The sequence below is a fragment of the Solea senegalensis genome, linkage group LG15 (genome assembly GCF_019176455.1).
Source record: "Solea senegalensis isolate Sse05_10M linkage group LG15, IFAPA_SoseM_1, whole genome shotgun sequence".
NCBI classification, from domain to species: Eukaryota; Metazoa; Chordata; class Actinopteri; order Pleuronectiformes; family Soleidae; genus Solea; species Solea senegalensis.
Window position 1 is genome coordinate 19,897,037 of NC_058035.1, and position 22,531 is coordinate 19,919,567.

General features: G+C 40.6%; 1 protein-coding gene across 2 annotated transcripts in view; it reads right to left on the minus strand.

Moving 5' to 3' along the window:
- LOC122782002 (pro-neuregulin-3, membrane-bound isoform) overlaps positions 1-12,993 on the minus strand; it is a 389,177-nt gene extending 376,184 nt beyond the window's left edge. For both annotated transcript variants that reach the window (XM_044046167.1, XM_044046166.1), the window contains exon 1: positions 10,633-12,993. In XM_044046167.1, the coding sequence (XP_043902102.1) occupies positions 10,633-11,347 (715 nt within the window). In that variant the 5' untranslated portion in view covers positions 11,348-12,993. The remainder of the gene's footprint in view (positions 1-10,632) is intronic.
- Between the last annotated feature and the right edge of the window lie 9,538 nt (positions 12,994-22,531).

A 22,531-nucleotide genomic window follows, 5' to 3' on the forward strand; every position in this document is an offset into this window, starting at 1 on the left:
ATGTAATCCCATTCCCAGAGACTGGGTCAGGACTCAAAGATGAGTCCAGGGATATTTATTCAGACTTGCCAAGTAAATTTGGTGACTATTTAAGAGGTTTGGAAAACGGTGCCATAGATTTTGCTGAGTTAACATTGTATTATGGCAGATAATCAATTTCTCTATGCAGAGAAGGAATTTGATTTGTTATTCCCGGACTACACTGCTACGCTTTACTTGGCATTAAATGAAAATAACTTCTATGCTTGATACAGAGGGAAAACAACACAGCAGGGCAGAGAATTACAGAAACTATTCATTCACTCACACATTTGCCCTCAGGAAGGAGGTGAGCGACTTAATGGCTTGTGTATGTGTACTCTACTATGTGTATGTGTGCGTTATTGAGTTGTTTTCTCCATCAAGGTGAAAGTGACCTTCGAGAAAGGCTTCCTGTTTCCACAGGAAACCTCCTGCGCAGTAACATAATACATAATGTGCGGTTTAACAGCTCTGATTTCTTGGAAAATAGCCTCCCACATCTTTGGACTCATCGTTGAAGCCTCCAATTGCTGCTGCTTAGCATAATAAGATCCAGCACAATGGCTCAACTCCCAGAATAAACAAATACAAAACCAGGACATCATTTTTTTTTTTTTCACTGAGCTTAACATGCTCAATCTCCCCCACAACTGTAATGTTTCCAAAATAAAAAAAACGTCTTCCACCGACACTAAAGTCACCATCTAGACTGTCTCATCTGTCCTCCAGCACTCTCGGCTCCGAGGACTCCAACAGAAAAGCAAGCCTCGCGCATCCTTGCAGAGAGAAGCTGCCAACGCTCTTTGAAGCTAAAAATAACCACAGGAAAATGCAGCGGGCCCGCGATAATCAGAACTCATGTCCAATAGGAAGGGGCTCGCAGGGCCGTGCTACTGCTGTAAACTGCTGAGCGGCACAACATCATGCAGGATACAGTCACACCGGGATCAATATCCTCCATGGGGTAGAGGATGGTGGAGGTGGCTCATGGTCTGTGCATGAAAAACAACCCTCTGCACACTGACACACCCACATGTGAAGAATCATGTTCTATAACTGAGAGGGAGGAAACTTTTGCTGCTAATGATTTGTTTCAAATGAATGGTCAGGCAGGCAGTTTTATTCAATTAGCGCCGAGTGACACACAGGTGTGGCTCAGACGTGGAGATGACGCTGTCTATCCTAAGCCACTCCCACCAGAGGAGCACCGACAGATGCTTCATATGACAGATGACTAAAGGGAATTATTACATTTATTGCACAAATACAGTATCTCTCTTTTTTTGGTTGCTTTGCAGTGCAGGCCGTTGTTGCTAATGCTGGAATGGTGACCTTTGCACCAACATGCAGCTGCTTAATAGAACAGCCAATAGGATCACCTCTAGATGCTCTAGAAACTGTGGCACAAGATGGCAGACTTCATTAAAGCAGCACTGCTGTATAAAATATGTAGTAAACTCAATTTAATGTTGCACACTGTACCTAAAAAGAACAACATGTATACATGCAGAGAATGTACCTCATCATCATCATCACGTGTCATTGGAAAAGTAGATGTATTAATACTCCACTCTTATTTTGTCACCTAACACACTTTGACAATGACACTGGGTCACAGAAGTGAAGCGATACAGTTTGACCTCTCTTGGTTTTTATGTTTTAAACATAAAGTGTACACCAGTGATGCACTGACCTGAGGAAAAGCCTCTACTCCCCCCGCCGCTATTATGCTGCCAGCACCTGGCAGTAAACAATGCTATTAGTGCAGATAAAATGCTTAGACAGTGATTATTTCACCCAAGAGTACACAGGGCTGTCAGAGCACACAGCAATTCATGCAGGTCTGCACCACTTCTACTCCAATACAATGGCTTTCAGAGTTTGTATGATTGAATTTTTCCCTTCTCCTTCCTCTCCCCTCATCTCTTTCACTGCCTCAAGGTCAGCTCGTTGATTCATATTGCCGGCTTTCCTCCTGTGGCTGATGTGAACTGGACTGCAGTCGCGTCATCACAAGCGGTCAAAAGTTTCTGACTAAAAGAAAAATTTAATTTTGCATTTTCATCGTCACAGTGAATCAAAGTGAAATTCTGTGCAGTGGTGGAGTACATTTAGTGATATGATGCTACTTTATACTCTTAACATACTTCATGGAAGGAAAGACAAAGCCCTGTGACACTTGAATGTCTCTCTTTTTTCAATCTCTCCGTGCATCCGGGTACCAGTCGCTGGGAGCAGATGCAGGGTCAAGAGGGTGTGCTACTTCATTTTAGGCTGTAATGTCCAATATTGACCATCAAAGCAGCTACACGAAACAAAAATAGATCAATCACGCTGATCTAATAACACCTGCTGCTAAATATGAATAATCCACCCATAACAATGTTTTTTTCAACAATTAATACCCGAAAAGAAGATTTCTTGCATCTTTCAACGACTCGATTACGTACCTGGGCCTAGCATAGCATCTCCCAAATTGGCTAAGCACTGTTTAACCTGTGAAATATTGAATTGAGCTTACTCGGTGCACACAAGTGTTGTTGTTATGTCTAGATTTAGGTTAACATGACGTGCATGCTACTAACCTCTCATCTAACCTGGCACCTCATCCTACATAACCTTCAATTCAAGCTATTGATGTTGCATTGTGATTGGTCGATTATGAAGTTAATTATTAATCGTAATCTAAATTTGTAATTGGCTAAATTTATGAGCCTGAATCCTTCTTTCAAATGGTGGCGCCCTTAGTAAAGTCCTAAATATAATAATATTTTTAACGTTAATATTATTATTGATCTTTGATAGTCAAAAATGGATACAAAGGTCCCATTTTGTGGTGGCTTACTTGAGACAAGGTAATGATGCCCCGACAACATCTTTGTGGCAAGTTTCATTTAAAATGAAAGTAAAACCTTTTAAACTGGATTTAAGATTTAAGTGGTAGGATAAGGATCGAAAAAAAAAGTGAATTTTAAGAGAATAAATTGAAGCTGGGCATCAAATTAAACAGCACAATCTGGGCTACAAGTCTGTAACCTGTTTTAAATGTGACAAACACAGCTCAAATAACACCTACATGAACATTACACCGCATTTTTGAAGCTAACGCTCTGACATTTTGTCCAAAACACACTTCATACGACTCAAATGAAAGCTGAGACCACTGTTTCCAACATTGTACGCCAAATTAGCATTACAGAGATCAAAGCCAAAGAATACAAACAACAGAAATCGGTTCGCCGACCAACAACTGTAGAATTGCTCTTACCTTTGATGTTTATCTGTGAAAAATAGATTTTTCAGCGCAAACAAAGCTCTCTCTGGTTCGACGGACTTCCTGTGTTACATTCAAAACATTCCGGGCTGATATATGGACCCCAGGCGCGTCAAACCTGTGCGTTCTGTTGCTTTTCATTGGCTAACAAGGCTATCGATCAAAATTTGGAGTCGACAGCGTCCTTCTATTGGTTGTAAGGAAGCCAATGAGAAGTCGTCCATTCATTAGACCATTCCCTTTCTGAGATACAGGCCAGCAAAGAGAGACACTGCTCAGTGGACCCATCTGCTGTTCGTTTTTGGAATGGAAATAATGTTAAAGTCTGCAGGAACTTTGAAACACTAATAGTTATGAAAAAGTGACAAAACAAAGTTTAATACATGGTTTAAATACAAATGGTACAGATGTTTCCAAAATTTGCCAAATGAGTCCTCGCCTGTAATTTCTACACTAAAACCTCTCTAATTTAGTTCCACTTCACTTGATCAAAGTCAAACTTTGCAGAGATTATGTTCACAGGTTGTACTGTGATTTGAGTGAGTTTAGAGCTTATTGTTCATCGTTCCAAAGAGATATTCATCCTGAAATTGCTTTTTTTTCTCCAGGCGAACCTGAATTATTTTTGAATTACATTTTTGAGTGCAGGCCACACGGTGGCGTTGTGGTTAGTGCTCTATCCGTCATGATATTGGAGGCAGCTGGACACTGTGTAAAATGTATTTACACACATTTTGCAACACTTTTATTTCATCATCATTGCATCTTGTTGATAACAGAGGAGAATGGTTGGAACCAAGGTATGCAGACAATAATCTGTGAAAGCACACCACATGAAGAAGGCAGGTGCCAATTTATTAGGTACACACAACACCTAATAATGTGGCCGTTGAGTGTATATGACTCACTGATGGTCGGCTAGTGCAACACCTATACAAACACTTACATTCAGGTCAGGAAATTACTCATATTTTATCTGGAGTTTGATTAACAGATGCACTTGAATATTGCTTAATTTTTTTTTTAAGTGTACATTGGACTGCAATCGTACGTAATTGCAATTTATGGTGCAACATTTATGCCAAGGTGCCCATGCGTCCACAGTTTACCTCTGCTCTCATTTGTCAACAAAAAGAAAACAAACTGCAACAGTAGCTGTTAGCCATGGTTGAATTCATAACGCTCTGATATTTATTTGCTTTCAACAGTTTGCCGCTTTAGGCCACATGATAGATTAATAGGAAACCAGGAAAAGGTAAGCTGCGGTGGGTGTAGATTATTGCCTCTGAGGAAACCTCCCTCATTCAATAATTCACAAATCGATATGTGCTTATTATAGTGCATGCTCTCTGATTATATCAAATCTGGGAACAATACATTGCAGAATATTTCAGGGGTTAGTTCCTCACTGAAGAATATACAGTTGTATTAGTAAGTGATTACAAAAGACAAAAAAGTAAATTTCAAATAACGTAAATGCCACTTCAATTTCACCACTGAAAACAATGAAAATGCTCCACTGTTCCACTCCACTCAGTAGTCAGAAACACACACCTGAGAGAATGGGGCACATTGGAGCCATTAGCTTGGAGCTAACAGGCTCCTCTGGAGAGTTGGTGTGGGGCAGGTGAATCCCATATAAGGTATTAAATTCCCTTAAATCTTGTCAGCTGCTACCTTTCCTGCCACAGGCTCCAATAAAACAGAGCAGGCCTCATCTAATCAAGGCTTAAAAACCTGAATTCATTATTAAAAGCTCCACTGAAGTTGGCGGCAACATTTAACCAATTTGTACTCCATCATCATCTGGAACCTGATGATAAATGTGCTTGTTACAGGGAGTGGAGCCAGAGCATGGAGAGGCGACAGTCATGAGAAGGTAAACAACACATTGTGCCTTTATTTTCTTTACCAGCAAAATAAATAAATACAAAAGTTTTACCCAGCATGAGGAATGGATGCTGCCTGGACCCCGTCCCTCACTGAACGCGTAGTATTCATGTACAGGGGATTTCTCAGCATGGCGCAATTCGTCAAAGGGCCATCTTCAATTATTCACTCTCTCCTCTACATATTGAACATGTTTCTTTTTCACGTCATTAATATTTCATCACTCTTACCTCCTGCAAGACATTTCATCAGAATGAATCAATGTGACATGGAGCTCAATACACACGACATCCTCACCAAATTAAAAGTGCTAACCAGGATTTTTTTGCTTTACTCACTTAATGTTCAAATAAAGAAAAGTGTTCTCGGGAAGTGCGTCAAATATGAAGTGTTTGTAACAAAGTGCCTTGACGTTTTAGGAATGGTGCATGTGATTGGTTATGTGAGTTTGTCTTGACAGCTAAATGAAGTAGAATGGGAGGAAAGCGTGAGCATTTATCATTTAAAAACATGGGAATACATATGATAGTTTTGATTAGAAGAATCTGCAGATGTGTGTGTGTGTGTGTGTGTGTGAGGCTGAAAGCCAACGTGGATTGCCGAAGATATTCAGTGCTGGTTTTGGATGAGATAAATCCATGATTAACTAGAAAGTGCTCTGAGAACATACACCACCAATTGACGCTACACTTCAGATTATTATATGGATTCTCGACCAATTTTACCCATTCAAAGAAATACACATTTTACATTTCCATGTAATCCTGCTAACGGATGGACACACTTAAAGAATGAAAATAGAATCAAACATCACATTTAACTTCTCTTGCTTTGACTCCTACAAGCCAAAACCCCAAACTTGAATTATTTATCAGACTGATCGCCTGCATTTAATTCTAAATGAATTTGTGTGGAATGTCTGTCTTGAACTTGTCGTTATGATGTTAAAAGTGATTGCACAGTGTAATGGCGATAGAAAAACAACACCACCTGCATTAATATTGATCCCCCATGTCATTCTTTCACTGTGTTATTCACTTTGCTGTTGTTTTGCATAAAAACATTACAACTCGATTGATGGCACAAAGGAATTGCTTTATTCTATCTAAATCGATGCAGATGTAGTGTTCACTTGATTTTTTTTTTTAATGTGGGGATACATCAAGACACAACACCGGCTCTTCCACCACTTTTTCTCAACAGTAAAATAGGAACTGGTCGGGAAACAAAATGTGTCTATTGTATATTTTAATGTGACTTAATCAGTCATGAAGATACAAACCAAGGTTCAGTGAATCTAGCGAGTGATATATTCCCACTTTTATTACAACAAACACAACACAATATTCACAATATACAATTGTCCACATATTGCTTCGCGTTGTTGCAATATTATCAGTAAAAGTCATTTCGGCTACAGGAACCTTAACTGACAGTGCTCTCATTCATGAAAGAGGTCACAGCTGGGTCACACATGGTGGATACATACAGACACAAACTATGATGTGTTGCCATGGACACGAGTGTGTACATTTATGTTTGTGCTAAACATAGAAAAAATCCCATAGGGATCTTATTACACAGCAGCTCACAGAGCTGATCCAAGTGTAAAGATCGTGAACACCACAATCTGATTTAAAACCTGAAATCTGTCCATATGAGCTGATTAGTGAAACACAAACACATACACTGATGCCATCAGTGTTGGTCAGTGGTGACAGAAGCCAAATGTTGACGGGTGAGCGAAGGATCAAATGATATACACATGTGATTCCAAGAGAGAGATGTCCAAGGAAACAGGAAGACAACATTTGACGGATTTCATCAGCAAATGTAGGTCAGTATTTTCTATTTATATGGTTTTGCTTGTACTGTGAAAACACGTCAGTGTTGCTGATGCTTCACTGCTATGTTGGTCATTGTTTCAGATAAAAAAAAGAAAGAAAGAAAAACAGACTGTTGACAGGTCTTTGTTTTCAAAAAAACATTGTCGAAGCAGGAGCATTCAGAGACAGATGGAATCAGAAATGTCAACAGCTATTCCATTGAAATTAGGGATGAGCCAAGATGGTATTCAGTGTCAGTATCTGTCTATTACTGGTCATGATCGCAAAAAACAAACAAACAAAATGATCCATATCACAGAAAATGGTTCATTAAAAACAGGACGTGAGGAGCAACTTACACCACCACTTTGCAGGTTACCCACTGCAGCTTTCACATAAATATTTTAGCTGTTTTGCTTGCTTTTATTGTTTTTAAATCATACTTACTAACTATATATACAAACCTTCTATTCTATTTCAAGTCCATGTTTTGTAATCCTAAAATGTGTTACCTGCTTGTTTTTTTTCTAGTTTTTTTTCGTATTTTTATTGTTTTAAATCATGATTTCATTGTTTCTATTGTATTTTAATGTATTGTTGAAATTCAAATGTGTCTGTAATGTGCCTCTGTAAAGCACATAAAGCCCACAGTGTGGAAGAGATGCAGTGATCACGTGAGCTATGTAGATGTATGTAGCAAAACAGATGAGTGTACGTTTGTTTTGTTGTTGTTGTTTTTTAAATAAAAGGGCTGTATCACACTGATATTGGTATTAGTAGATACTCAAGGCTGTGATATATATGTGATACACTCTCTGGTACAGTATCAATGTCCAAGACAAGAAAGTGTTCTATTCAAAACACAGCTGTTCAAAAATAAGCTTGACATTCAACAGACTTTGGAAATGAGATACTGTCCCCAAAGTATAATGTCCTTATTTGCAGTTGAAGCAAAGACAATTTTTTTTATCCACATCTGTGTGCCGGACATGCATATCATATGATATAATAATAAAATATAATTAAAACAAATCTGTAATTAATACTAAAAACAAGAATATACCCTGCTTCTCAATAATACTCCTATAAGGTGGCCTAGAGGAACCCTGAAACTCAGCCAAGAACACACACACACACTTGAAAATGCCATCTCAGCATCATTATTTAATGAAAATCGTCTCTCTGCAGACCATTAAAACAATCATTCAGAATTCAGGCTGCTTTTAAGCCTATGTAGTGTGTGTGTGTGCGTGTGTGTGACTGATAGGTTGGTTTCTGTAATTATGTTGCTTCTTCTGTCACACTGATGGGCTGTTAATCTGGACTTAGGCTGCTGTCTGACTGAAACCTTATCTCCCCGAGTGACTCAGCATGGACACAAAGACCTAAAACAGCAGCAGCAAGTTTGGCCATCACAATCACATGAAGGTACTGAAGTCATCGCACTACTCGTCTACTCCATTGTCCATTCGGTTAACCAGCTGCCTCCCATTTTTCATGTAACACTGACGACACTACTCAACCAAAACTCTCATATTGGAATTTATAGCAGCAACACTTTATAAGTCCATGGACCACTGAAAGCACCACAGCCAAGCACTGATTAGAATCAATGTCCATCTTAATTTTGTGACCCACAAAGACAGAGACAGCATCAATAAGAGTGTCCAGATGGCCCAGCTTTACTTAAATTAATGTAATTCTCTCCGTTTCTGAGCGCAGGCCAACACGGCCAATTCAGTTACACTGCATAACACACTCGCACATTATGGATGGTTAATATGAAAATGATGGCCTTTTCAAATCAAAGCTGGGTGTGGGAGGTAGAATAGTGGGGGAGAGAGAGGGGAAGGGTGTTTGGGATTATCAAATGGCTATGGAAGTTTCTCTGGCGAGCTGAAGGATTGACATTTTCCCTGGGATATCTATCAGCAAGGCTCAATGGTTTTCAGGCGCACTTGCTGGAGATATGGCATTCTTCTTTTTAATGGTTAATTAATAAGTGGAAAGATGATGATGAATGGCCCCCCAGTTTTTCTCTACCTCCTGGTAATGAGACAATACACATCTTCCCCCGCTATGTTTCTAATTATCAGAGGGAACGTCCCCTGGTCTCTAGTGTAATATGGGAACATTTCCATTATTATGTACACAAAAGAAGCAGCCACAACTCAAGCAGAGCAAAGCTCACAGTAGATGGAGAGGAGTTTGTTCACCTTTGACAGCCCTAAGATGGCTGTCATCAAGTTTAAACACCAACTAACGAACAAACTAAGGTTTCATCTAAATGACTCTTTGTAAAAATAAGATATCACATCAATACTGAAGCTCAAATGTCATTAAGAAGCTATTGAGGTGAGTGCAAATTAAGTCATCGTGGAAAACAAATGCATGTGTCTTATCTAATTGGTCCAGACCTTGACATTTAGACGTGGAATAATCCGATGGCTATGGGAATTTCGCTGTAACATCCAGTTTAACTGCAAGAAGAGATGAACAAAGTGAGATTCATTAAGGCTGTATCACCTAATGCATCACCAAATTTAAACAAATGCCTCCTGAGTTGTTAGATCATCCTCTCTCTCTCTCTCTGACCTGATACCTGCCGTGCATGAGATCACAGTTAAACATTTACCACCCCGTCCTGTGGGCCAAGCCACAATCACAGACAGCAGCATCGAAAGCAAATGGAAGTGCAGCTCCTAATGACACCATTTTGAGCGAGGAAAATATGTTCTGAATAAGATAGGTCTGTGTGTGTGTGTGTGTGTGTGTGCCATTCATTTCAGTAACCCCTCCCCTTCCTGAAGCATTAATCAATAGTGTGCTTGCCAGCATGACTTGCATCAAGGACAGTGATGTACAGGTATCACAATCCGTAAATAAATGGATCAGAGCAAATTATCCTTCAAGTCACAGAGGATGCAGTGATCAATCAGTTTATGTGGAAGCGATAGAGAGGTTTTCTTGAAGGTTGCTGCAGGTGAACATCACCACGTATAATGCACATGTGAGTGCATACGTGAACAATCATTGAACAATACCTCATCACAGAAATATTCCATCAAGTCCTCCAGAAACAACATACTGAGGCTTTATGACAAACTCATGCTCGGCCTATCTTACTTAACATGTTACCATATGCTAGACAAACATTTAACAACCAAAGTTGTCAGGTGTCAACTACCATCTTCACATTTCTTTTTGAAAAACATAAAACGGCACAGTAACATAGTTTAACCAAGCACAGTAGAAAAGATTGATGAATGAGTCATGCAACAGATCAAATTTCTACAATGTTCAAATCAATGCCATTGATCACGCTTCTGCAATTCTCAGCCAACACAAGTGTCAGATGTTCCATTTCCAAAATAGCACAGCGCTCTGTATCACTTGCATTCAACATACTCAACTTGAACTGTGAAATCACATAATTGCCAAAAAAGGGACAATTTACACATCAGGCTTGATGTTATAGAGCTATTCATTCCACACAGCGAGTAAACAGACATCACACCTGACGATTCGGCCATAATCTCTTCAACAAAAGCAAACTGCCAGCAGGTTTCTTCAAATATTTCATTCACAACAAGCATTGTGTTGATAGTATGAGTGACTTACGTGTTTTCCGGTGGCCGTGTGTGCGCGTGGTGAGCGTAGTAGAGACCGTCTCAGTAGTAGTAGTATGCTCCGGGGTCCACATCTGCGTGGAGTCATGGAGTACAGTTGGGTTGGGCGGAGAGGGGCTAGGTGTCGCTGCTCCAATTCTGAAGGTCGTCCTTGCTGCTCCAGTGGTTGTAGTAAAACCTGAAGGTCCACGTCCATTACGATTTCCAGGATTCCGAGGAGTTACTTGGCTACCCGAGGCTCCACCCCCTTTGGAGCTAATAGTAGTTGTCGTAGCTGTGGAACGAGTTCTACCCTTTGCAACAGTTACTGTTCTAGCCGCGGGGTTTCCGCCATCAGCTGTCGGAGTAATTATAGTAGTAGTTGTCGTTGTCGTGGTAGTATCAGGACCTTTAGGAATTCCGCTTGGCTTTGAGAGGAAAATAGGATCCTGGCCCATTGGATTAGCATCCACCAAATCGGTTGGCACATAATCCCGCACTGTGCCTACAACGATCCATTTCAACAACATCAAGCTCAATCCAAGGCCAATGAAACCAATAAGTAAGGGGACCATGCACAACCATGTCTGCTGACGTGGCCAAACGGCACAACGGAGGGGACCCTGATCCTGGGCCTGGCCCTCCCTACGGCCCCCTGAAGCCCCCGAAGCTTCAGGTTCCTCCAGGATCACCACTCCGGATACAGCTGCTCCAGAACACTCACTCATCCTTCCTTGCGGTCCTTTATCATTCACTGAGGGTTAACCCTGTGTTAAGCATTGATAGCACATCACAGAAGGGTTCCAAACAGCGTGGGACTTCGAGAAGAGACAGAAGGAAAAGTGAAGAAAATGGATAAAACAAGAGAGAGACTGCAGAAATAGTACGAGAAATAGTTAATCCAAGGGTAGAGAGTAAAGGACGGGTGCAGATACATGCAAACACGCAGTCACAAACATATATACACACACACTCACACTCAGAGACGCCCAGTGTGAAATGGCAGAACTGGCGTAGATGGCTAATCGTCCAAATGTCCTGTGATTAGTCTCGCCCTAAGTCCTTATGTCCAAAAGAAGGAAGCGTAAACTCTGTTTTCACAGAAAGGTAAACCAAAAGAGCAGGAGACGAAGTGATGCATCTAATAGGAAGAAAGAGGGACAAAGAGAGAGACGAGTGGGAGAGATGGGTTGAGACAGACAGCTTTGCATCTGTGCATGTGACAAATCTGTGGCATCAGTGTTCAGACGGCACTGCATCAAAGATCCACAGCTATTTCTACTTAACATGCATGTATGTCTCCGCCGTGTACAATCCACAATAGGACAGTGTTGTCTAATCAGAGAAGTGAAACTTGCAGGGTGGGTCTTGTTGCTTCCCCACCCTGTAGTGGACAAAAAAAAAGGAAAACAATGTTCCCCAGTGCAGTCTGGTCCAACAGCTTTAGCCGAGTCAGCGTCCCTCAGCTCCCAAAATCATCCTTTCATAAACGAAAGAGCAGAAGCACAAATCTGTCATTTACGATTCAGTCATGCTCTCTCCCTGGATTATCCGCTTCCTTTATCACTCTTTGCTTCGCAGCCAGTCAATCCTTTTTGGTAGATTTTGTATTTGTCACTCCTTGGATTTAAAACCACTTTGATTCCTTTACGTGTGCTCCAAATTCCAGCAAGGCTAAGCAGTGGAATCCAATTAATTGTCAGGACGGAGTCAAAAAGGAAACACTTCAGTTGAGCACTGAGCAGGAAGAATTAGAGCGAAGGGTGTTGTCGTGCAGTGTTATCACAGGGTGGATAAATCTGCGACTGCGACGCGGGATCTCGCTCCTTCTCCACTCGGCTGTGGATCAGATTTCCCCAAGCTGTCCTCTCAGCGCCCTGCTGTCTCAGTGTACTGTCTGTTAATACTGCAGCAAAGCGCTTCGAAAGCCTCTTCCCATCTATTTGCGAGGGACATTCCAACACAGACAGATGAAATGAGAAGGGGAGAGAGAGAGGATAAGAAGCAAGGATGGATGGAAAATTGTTGAAACTGAAACAGCAAAAAGCAAGAAACAAGAGGAAAAACCCAAACACGAGGTCACAATGTTTGAAAAATATCCCATGGATTGTCTTCTCTCCCTCTCTCAGAGTGATGCTTTTCCTCAGTTCCTGAAAGCCCGTGCTCTTTTGGAGTCAGCCTATGATTTGTTAGTCTGGTTGCTGGAATCCTCTGCTTGTCCTTCCCCCAGGATGCTGCCTTCTTGGAGACGATAAGAAACGCGCGCCCCACACCGGGACGATAAGTTTTTAAATCACAAATGATAAGAAATGCTCCCAGACCCTCCTCTGGAGTTGGCAACGACCAACAATGCAGCTGTTTTTTACCTGTGGTGATTGGGATACAGACACACACACACACACAGCTGCCTCCCTGAGCTGCCGCCGCTGAGAGGCAGAGAGCGAATGAGAGGGAGAGGAAAAAAGCCGGGGAGAGAGAGAGAGAGAGAGCAGAGTGAGCACACTGGTAGAGCAGAGAGAGAGAGAGAGAGGGAGGGGGAGGGAGGGAGGCAGCGAAGAGAGAAAGAGGCTGCACCTGCTAGATGCACCAGCACTGGGAAGCTTGCCCACCTCCGTTAGCAGGGAGGGGATGAGTAAAGATGCAGAATGCATACAGAGAACTGGGAGGAGAAAAAAAAAGGGAGCATCCAGAAATCTACGGGAAGAAAAATGGAAAAGGGTGCGGAGGTGTATGTGTGCACATATAAAGATAAGAGGTGGGAGGAGGGAGACAGAGGGAAGAGAAAACACAAGCGAGAAGCCTAAGTCCCAGACGGATCAGAGCAGGAGCACAATGCAGGAGCTGTCACTCAAACAGATCCCGCCCACTGCACAGCATTAGACCAGAGAGCACGGAGACGAGGATTTTCACATCCTAAATAAACTTAAGTGCATTTGATGCCAGTTTGAATATTTATGCCTGATGCATAATTTATGAGAATCTCACTGAACAGTAGGTGCTAAATGTAGTTAGATTTTTTTTATTTGAATTCACACATCTCAGTTTTGCCTGTATGTGTTGTTGTTGTTGTTGTTGTTGTGTTAATTAATTGCACTGAAAGAGAAAATGACACAAGTCATGAAAAACAATAGAGCGACACAGGGTGGGACATTGGGACACTGTCTGTTCCATTCTTACTTATTATTTGTGAAATTCTTATTCAAGGCAACACTTTGTCTGGTGGAAAGGGAATTTGGCTTGTAACAAGAGTGTTGCCAGTTTGAATTCTGACAGGTCGCGGGCTGGATTACCTCTAAACAATCCCAATCCCCGTTGTTTCCCATTGATCGGGTTAACTGGAGACAGAGATTGCGGCCCACATATGAAAATACATTTTTTTAAATAAACTGGCTGCACCATTGTTATCAGCAATGTTATATCATATTTCACTTTTAAAATCTTGTTACAGATATTAGGAATTACTTTGAATAATGATTGTTTTCGAGTGCTTTGAATCCATTACATCATTTAAACTGTTACGGTACTGCATTCATTTTTATTATAAATACAAGGTTTAAATCTGAGAACCCTATCAATAATATCCAGCTTGAGGAAGCCATTTCCCAACATTTATTTAAATTGAACCTGGAAATGATCCAAACAACACCTTAACATAATTTGCAGGGGCAACACAAACAAAATGTTGATTTCTTCATTTTTTGAATGGCTGAGCCACAGCAAATCCACCTGGGGGTCCTAATTAGTTTTGCAGTGTACAATTTAATGTGAAACAGGATTTGAGATGTTTGTTGTGCAACCGCAACCACCACCACCACCACCACCACCACCATTTTCTCTGTGACTACCTTTGTTTAGCGGATCCTGTTTTTCGCAAATGTGTCTGCTCAAGTCATGCAGATGCTGAATCCGCCAATTGGTCCCAGGGGAAAAGTCAAGGGCTTTTCACACACTGTTTTTTTTTTTTCCCCCTGCCTTCTAAAACACAATATACGGCTGCACGAGTCTGTTAAAGCAGCCATTACATCGCTGCGGTGGTTTGAAAGAATCGTCAATAATCGCACTTGGCAAACAGCCACAGGGACGCAAATTAAAAGCTAAACCATCTGCACTTCCAATTGATGAAGAAGACATTTTTCATTACTGATGGTAGTGTTATGAGATGCACGTCTCTGTAAATCTTTCAAACCAGGTAGATGATATCCAACACAAATTCAGATTGCTCTGCTTTGGGCTATTTGTCATGAGTAAATAGAGGTTTAAATAATGCAAAAAAATGCTTGCCACACAAGAGAAACTGCTCTACCTCTAAAATAGAACAGTTCATAATACGCGACAGAAAAACCTGCCGCACCTGAACTGTGCTCAATTATAATATGTCTCGGCCTGTGCAGGAGTATTAATTACTTGTCAGTAGCCACAGTGGAATCGAACAGAGAACAAGGTCAGTTTGTCTTTGCACTTCTCATGGTAACTTCACACGTCGCTTTCATACATGACACAAAACTGTAGGTTTTCGGTTTTCTTATGGTCCAGTGACTCTGCGCTCCTGCTCTACAGCTGTGTGTAATGTAGTGTCAACTTGATGGATGTGACATCAATGTAAAACACGCAATGTAAAACATGCATGCAGGGCCGGCTCTTGGCATAGGCGATATAGGCGGTTGCCTAGAGCGCCATCTGCTGGAGGGGCGCCCCTCCAGCAAAAAAAAAATATATTTTTTTTTTTAAAACAATGAAAATAAAAATGATTTTCTATTCCCAGTCCCCCTCATTTGTGTGTTCTCTCTTCAAAAGAGCATCAACCGTGAAGTGTCTAGGCAGGTGTCATTTCATGATACTATAGATGCTTTTCCTGCAAGGAAGTCCAGACGTGTACAATTTTAGTTGAAGTGAAAGACACGCTGGAAAGAGTTACCTGAAAGTTTGTTGTTGTTGTTCAAATGAAACTGTTGTGATTGTTCTTGTGGTTGCTGTAATTCAATACTTGAAAGTTATGATTTTTTGCTGGGGGGGGGGCACCGGAGAGCAGTCTCGCCTAGGGCACAAAATTAGGTAGAGCCGGCCCTGCATGCATGCATCTCAATGACGCGCTCATGTGTCGGTCTCAAAAAGCAAAGGACACATTTTGATTCATTGATTCTGGCCCAAGGGAGAAACTATTCAACGTCGGTGAGGATCTGGACATGGATTCACATTCAGGATGTTTTCAAAACAAATGATGACTTTGCAAGAGAGGAGAAAAACCTTGGCACCTTGGTGGAGGTTTGCGCTCTCAGAGTACTCCTCTAGTTTATAGTTGATTTATTTTTTTATCTCTCCCCGTGCATGCTGGGAAAGGTTCAAACACAATGCAGGATAATGGTATAGAAAGCGGATGAACACATTTCTGGTTTTTGTAATGACAGTATCATATTCCAGTGGCTATATCAGTCATTCAAAGTGTATTAATGTAATGTAAATGTAGGATTCCATCCTTCAAATAATGTCTCCAAGATTTTTTGATGGTACATCAACTAACAACAGGGTACAACAATAGCCGGTGCAGGTCTGCATTGCCTTCATTGGCACTATGGACCTTAATAACAGCATTCTACTATCATACATATCCTATGCAATCATTCTTTTATCGTTTTTCTGGGGTACAAATACCTTGAAAAAATGAAACTATGTAAACATATTTGTGTAAAATGTTCTAACCAGTATCATTGGCATGTCAACAAAACTAAAACTATGCTCAAAACGACAAGGCGACGGAAGACAACAAGAAAGCATGTTGTTTGTGTAGCAAGCATGCACCCTTGGGCGTATGGACGGTGGGGACATGTCGTCTCCAGATACGAGTAATATCTGGACAAAGCCAGATAGTCCCTACCAATATTAGAGACAGGGTAATGTGTACATGTGCGCGAATACTGTGAGAGCAGAGCGAGAGTGAGCGAGCGGATTTTACGAGCATGGGTGCCAAACAGAAATATTGATGCGAGTCACAGAGAAGACGAGAGAGAGAGCGCAGGTGATGTGCTGTTCACAACACAGCAATGAGTTTTTAAGGCCATACCTAAAGCACTTTTTGTTTGCCTTCTCCTTTCTACTTAACACATGTCTTTTTTGTAGACATCATGCCACTAAAAAAGAGAGGCAAATCACTGTCAGTGGGACCACAAGTGATCCAATTAAAGGCGACATAGACCGGAAGCTCCAATTAACGCTGCGTTTGTGTGTGTGTATCTGCGTCATTACCTCGTTCATGAAACCCTAAAGTTTCAGAACAAACAGTTCAGCCACTGCTGAGAAAATAGTGTTGTATTGTTTTCCTGGGCTCTGCGAAGCGGATCGGCACTTCCTTAATTTGATGTCGTCATCAGAAATCCTCACCACTGTAGCGCCTCCCGGTGCGGGCACTAGTCCAGGCACATCCGGTTGCGTACATTCAACCGCAGAAGAAGAAGAACTACTCTCGTTGTAGCTGCTGAAATGCAGAGCATCCACCGTGCCAGAGGGGGAGCTGTGTATCTGAGAGCTGGCCTATCTATTACGTCACTTCCAGGTACCTGGCCAATCACAGGACAGTGGGAAAGCTCTCATTGGCTGGCCAATCACAACACAGTCCACGTTCTGGGGGTGTGGTTTTGGTCTGAAACAGTGCGGCTGACGAGAGCGTCAGTGAGGAGAAATTTTGATCAGCGTTTGCAGCGATTAGGAGGTTTTTAACCATGAAAACAAGTTAATATATGTTAGTTAATAACTATCATATATGTTCGACGTCACCTTTAAGATAACTATGTTGATTCATTTAGAGAAAACTACCTGAAGTAACTTTTAACTGGACAATATAATGTCAACTAATGTTAGTTTTGTTTATTTGTTTGTACTGTTCCAAATATGCAAATAGTGCAAGGCTTTCCGGTAACTACTAAACCAATTCTTTGCACACATAATATAGAAATTAAATTGAGAAAGCAAAATAATAAAACATAGTTAATCATGTTTGTTAATTTCAATCATGAAAATAAACTAATAAAATGAACATGTTGGCTTCAGGTTGCTAAACGGTTCACAATTCATTGTTTTGTCTCCTGAACATAGGACAGTTTGCAGGAGTTTATAGTAGGCTATTAATAGTATGTGTGTGTGTGTGCATTTTGTGTCACTATGTTCTACGCCAGGGGTCGGGAACCTTTTTGACTCAGAGAGCCATGAAAGCAAAATATTTGCAAATTTATTTCAGTGAGAGCCATATAATATATTTTAAGACTGAATTTAACTAAATGTGAGTATAATAAGCCTCTGAATTTATTCTTTTAAATAATGTTGTTATAATACTCACCATTAATGCGACTTCTGGTTCTTGTGGACCCTTTTATTGGCAGAACAGCAAGACTTTCTTCGCGCAGTGTGTCACCAGCAGCATATCTTGCAATCACACTGAACTGCGACAAATGACTTACGTCTGTTGACTCATCCAAAGCCAGGGAATAGAACGGTGCTGCATTTATGTCATTCACTTGCGTTTCCTCCACTTCCAAAATCGATGGATGGATTAAAACAAGTGATAATAGTTTATGTTTTATCTGAAAAGCCGAAATCTGCGAGCCAGATGCAATCATCAAAAGAGCCACACCTGGCTCGCGAGCCATAGGTTCCCTACCCCTGTTCTACGCTCTCGGTAGAAACATAGTGACACACAATTGCAACATGCGTAAATACTGTACTAAATACCAAACAGTTTTTAAAGTGCTCACATACTTACACAACACTTACAAACACACTACAACACGCATACTTTTAGCCAATCACACTGTAACTTTAATATGAGGCATTCAAGCATTTACCTATAAACATTTTTGCGTCTCTGATATTTTAGTGATAGTATAAACAGATACTACAACCACAGGTCTGGAAATGATTTGTATACATAACGTCAAATGTCATATGTTCCTCTTCTTCACTCAGATATTTGATGGCGATATTGGATCTGTAAAGGTCCAGTGTGACTGTACAGTTCTTAATACATTTATTAAACAACCTGTCACAAAAATGAGAAAACATAAATCATTTTAGGAAAAAAAAAAAAAACTGATGCACAATAAATGCTTTCATTATATATGGCAAATAATCAACTGAATTCACCTTTTTATACCCACATGAGGCAGCTCGCTGGGCTTCTTCTCTGAGAAATCAGAAATGAATCAATCATAACCTCTTAATCAAGAAATAATAATGTGCTTCACTATTTTTTAAGCACACACTTATACAAAATACTTACAAACATACTATAGCATGCACACTGTACCTTTACTATAAGGCATGAGAACATTTGCTTGTAAACCTTTTGTCTCCTCTCAAGCATTAAGTATTATGCAGGTCTTTGATAATCCTGCAGTTAGCTTTAACACTCTGAGTCTAAATATAATGCGTACATGGTGACACAGTATTATTTTTAGGCTTTTGTCTGCTTCTCTTTTATGCAGCAGATCTCATTTTCAGTGCTGCTCTCTTACTTGTGCCATCTGCTGTTTACTGTCAGACAGCAGAGTCCATATAATAACATACCAGCAAATATTATGTATTGCTATGTAAAAATGTATTTTACTGAGCAAATGTTCCATCTTTATCATCATATAAACATACTCAAGCTACTTCAACCCTGTGTCAGAGACGTTCATTAAAATATCCTTATCACTATCACGCCTGTGTTTATCCATTAGCCCAGACTGACAGGTCCTTGACTCAAAACACAATCTTCACGTTCATATTTGAAATGTCACACTCAGTCAGACACCATTCTTGTTTACTTTTTGTCAGGCACGGATGATACGTGTGTGTTTCGAGACGCAATGTGTCCTTTCCTTATTTTAGCATTTCTACGTGTTTGAACAGAAGACATACGAGATCATTCTTACTTATCAACAGCCAACATATTTGTATTCATTTAGTTGTTAAGAAGGTAAGTATATATCAAGCTAGACTTCAAGATACATGCCACTGCATCAACACGCACGGCACAAAAATAACGTTTCCTTATGGTATTTCATGTCAGTCCCTGACTGCTGCAATTTCCTTTTTAATTAAAGGGCAAATGTACATATTTCTCTCAGTCACAAGACAACAACATCAATTCTAAAAGGTCAAATATGTAGTTATTTGTCCACAGCAATAACGTTATACATGAAAGTGAAATCTCAGTTAAAGTAGTAATTAATACCCGCTCTATTTACGGCAGTGTTATTAAGTTGCGGCTGCTTTTTCACTCAAAATATACAGTATAGTTTTACCCCTGAACAGGTTTAATGACACTTCACTGTTTCCTAATAGACATATTTCCAGTCTGTGGACTGGAGCTGAGTACCATCCCGATAGATCTCTTGGTTCCCACACTTGTGGTTCCCAGAGTCTGTAAGAGTAGAATGGGAAACAGAGGCCTTCAATTACCAGGCTCCTCCCTGTGAAACCAGCTCCCTGTGCTAGTTCAGGAGGAGGACTCACTCTCTGTATTTAAAATCAGACTTAAAACCTTCCTTTTTAAAATAAAACTTATAATTAGGGCTGACTCAGAAGAACTTGAACTATATCTACATGTTGTCTGTGTAGAATAGATTCTCAAAGATCCAGGTCATAGTTCATAATTATAACAGAATCAACCATAATAAAAAAAAAAAACAGAAACCGTTGATTTTACCAGCACCAATATGACCACAACTCTACTTCCACAGCGCAGCAGTGCAAATAGAGTGTTACAGTTATTGATTTTAAACACATCTTACCTTGGCTTAAATTGCACCAGTCAGATGTTCTTTTCTGCCGCTGTCTCTCCATGGTGGATTGCTCTGCATGTCACCTCTTCCATGTAGGTTATTTCACAATCAATTAGTTCCTCAGCCTACATGTCCTTAAAATAATACACTAGCAACTACATGAATACCTTCTAACTCATTCTGTGAACAAATATAAACTATAGTTTATATCAGGGGTAGGGAACCTATGGCTCGCGAGCCAGGTGTGGCTCTTTTGATGATTGCATCTGGCTCGCAGATTTCGGCTTTTCAGATAAAACATAAACTATTATCACTTGTTTTAATCCATCCATCGATTTTGGAAGTGGAGGAAACGCAAGTGAATGACATAAATGCAGCACCGTTCTATTCCCTGGCTTTGGATGAGTCAACAGACGTAAGTCATTTGTCGCAGTGTGATTGCAAGATATGCTGCTGGTGACACACTGCGCGAAGAAAGTCTTGCTGTTCTGCCAATAAAAGGGTCCACAAGAACCAGAAGTCGCATTAATGGTGAGTATTATAACAACATTATTTAAAAGAATAAATTCAGAGGCTTATTATACTCACATTTAGTTAAATTCAGTCTTAAAATATATTATATGGCTCTCACTGAAATAAATTTGCAAATATTTTGCTTTCATGGCTCTCTGAGTCAAAAAGGTTCCCGACCCCTGGTTTATATGATACTTGGACATTATTTTTCCTTTCTAAGATTTTGAAGTTGAAGGTTATTGATAAGTGAAACCTGCAAAGTCTACAGAAAGAGGGGAACATAGACCGCCAGCGCTATCATCACCTGAGCACTCCATGCTTATATGGACCTCCACTCAGACACAACATTGCACAACATGTAGCCACCATGTTCAGCCTGGATAAGCCCAGCCAGATGTGCCAGCAATTTGCTTTCACTCTGCAGACACATCTGGTGAAGACGCCTTTTGGGCCAACTACAGAATCTCCGAAAAAAGGGAGCCAATCACAAACAGGATTTTTCCTTGAGAGCACTGGAGGCGTGCTTAACAATTGACGGCTTTTCTATGCATCCAAAATGGCTGGCACCAAAGAGCAGCTCTTTCACAATTTGGCATTAGCCAGGCTAAGGCAAAATTATTCGAAAGTAATCACTCCTAGAAAACTACAACCAGATTTTCACATTGCTCTGCAAACGTCATCCAGATCATTGGTCTAATTGGTTGTAGGTCTATGTAATTAGAGAGGAATTTTCATCTACAGCTGTTGGACACGCCTCTTTGGTAGGGAGCACCACCCACCATGTTCAAAACTCAATGGACCAGTGTGTCATATCATCTAAATATTTCAGTATTCACGAGTGGTTCTGACAGTTTTATAATTAGAAAATCAATGGCCCAAAATCCTCTTTGCTGTTCATTCTCGTTCAGTCTGCTTTTATCACTGGAGACAGCAGTTTCCTCAATTACATTTGCATTGGCGTCAAATGTAAATTTCTGCTGAATCTGTGCAAATGTAGCCCAGTGATTTTTGTCCCACCTCCCGCCCTGGAGACCTAATGATAAGTCCCAGAGGGCAGGCCATGTACGTTAACTCTATGGGATGGAAAACAGGTGGGTCACAGTTCAATGTACATCTCACTCAGCCACTGAAATAATACTGATCTTCCCTTTAAGCTGTGCATACACAGAAAAAAGCACAAACAGGAAAGGTATGTGAACGTATGAAAACAGTGTTGTATGTTTGGATGCTCAAATAGAAAATAAGATCTAGAAAAATGGGGAAAAAATGACATAATATTCATGTCCTGAAAGTTAAGTCAATTGGGAAATAGAAGCCTCTATCTGTTTACTTTTCAAATAATTTATAACATTTTCGTGAGGAGTTGGTTTTAATCACTAGTTTAAGGTCTTCTTCATTAATGAATGAATTATGGTTCCATTAGAGAAAATAAAAAAGCTGGGTTATATATTGGGATGTAAACACATTGTCATTGACCACTTCCACATGTATAAAAGGTGCACGCTGCATGTGAAGGTGAACAAACACTCAGTCTGGCCCACCCATGGCTTGGAAACTGCACTTCACAGTTCACAGTGGGTCGCCACTTGCAAACACCACACAGAAGTATTGGTAAGTGTTGGTGACTAGAGATTTTGACTGAAA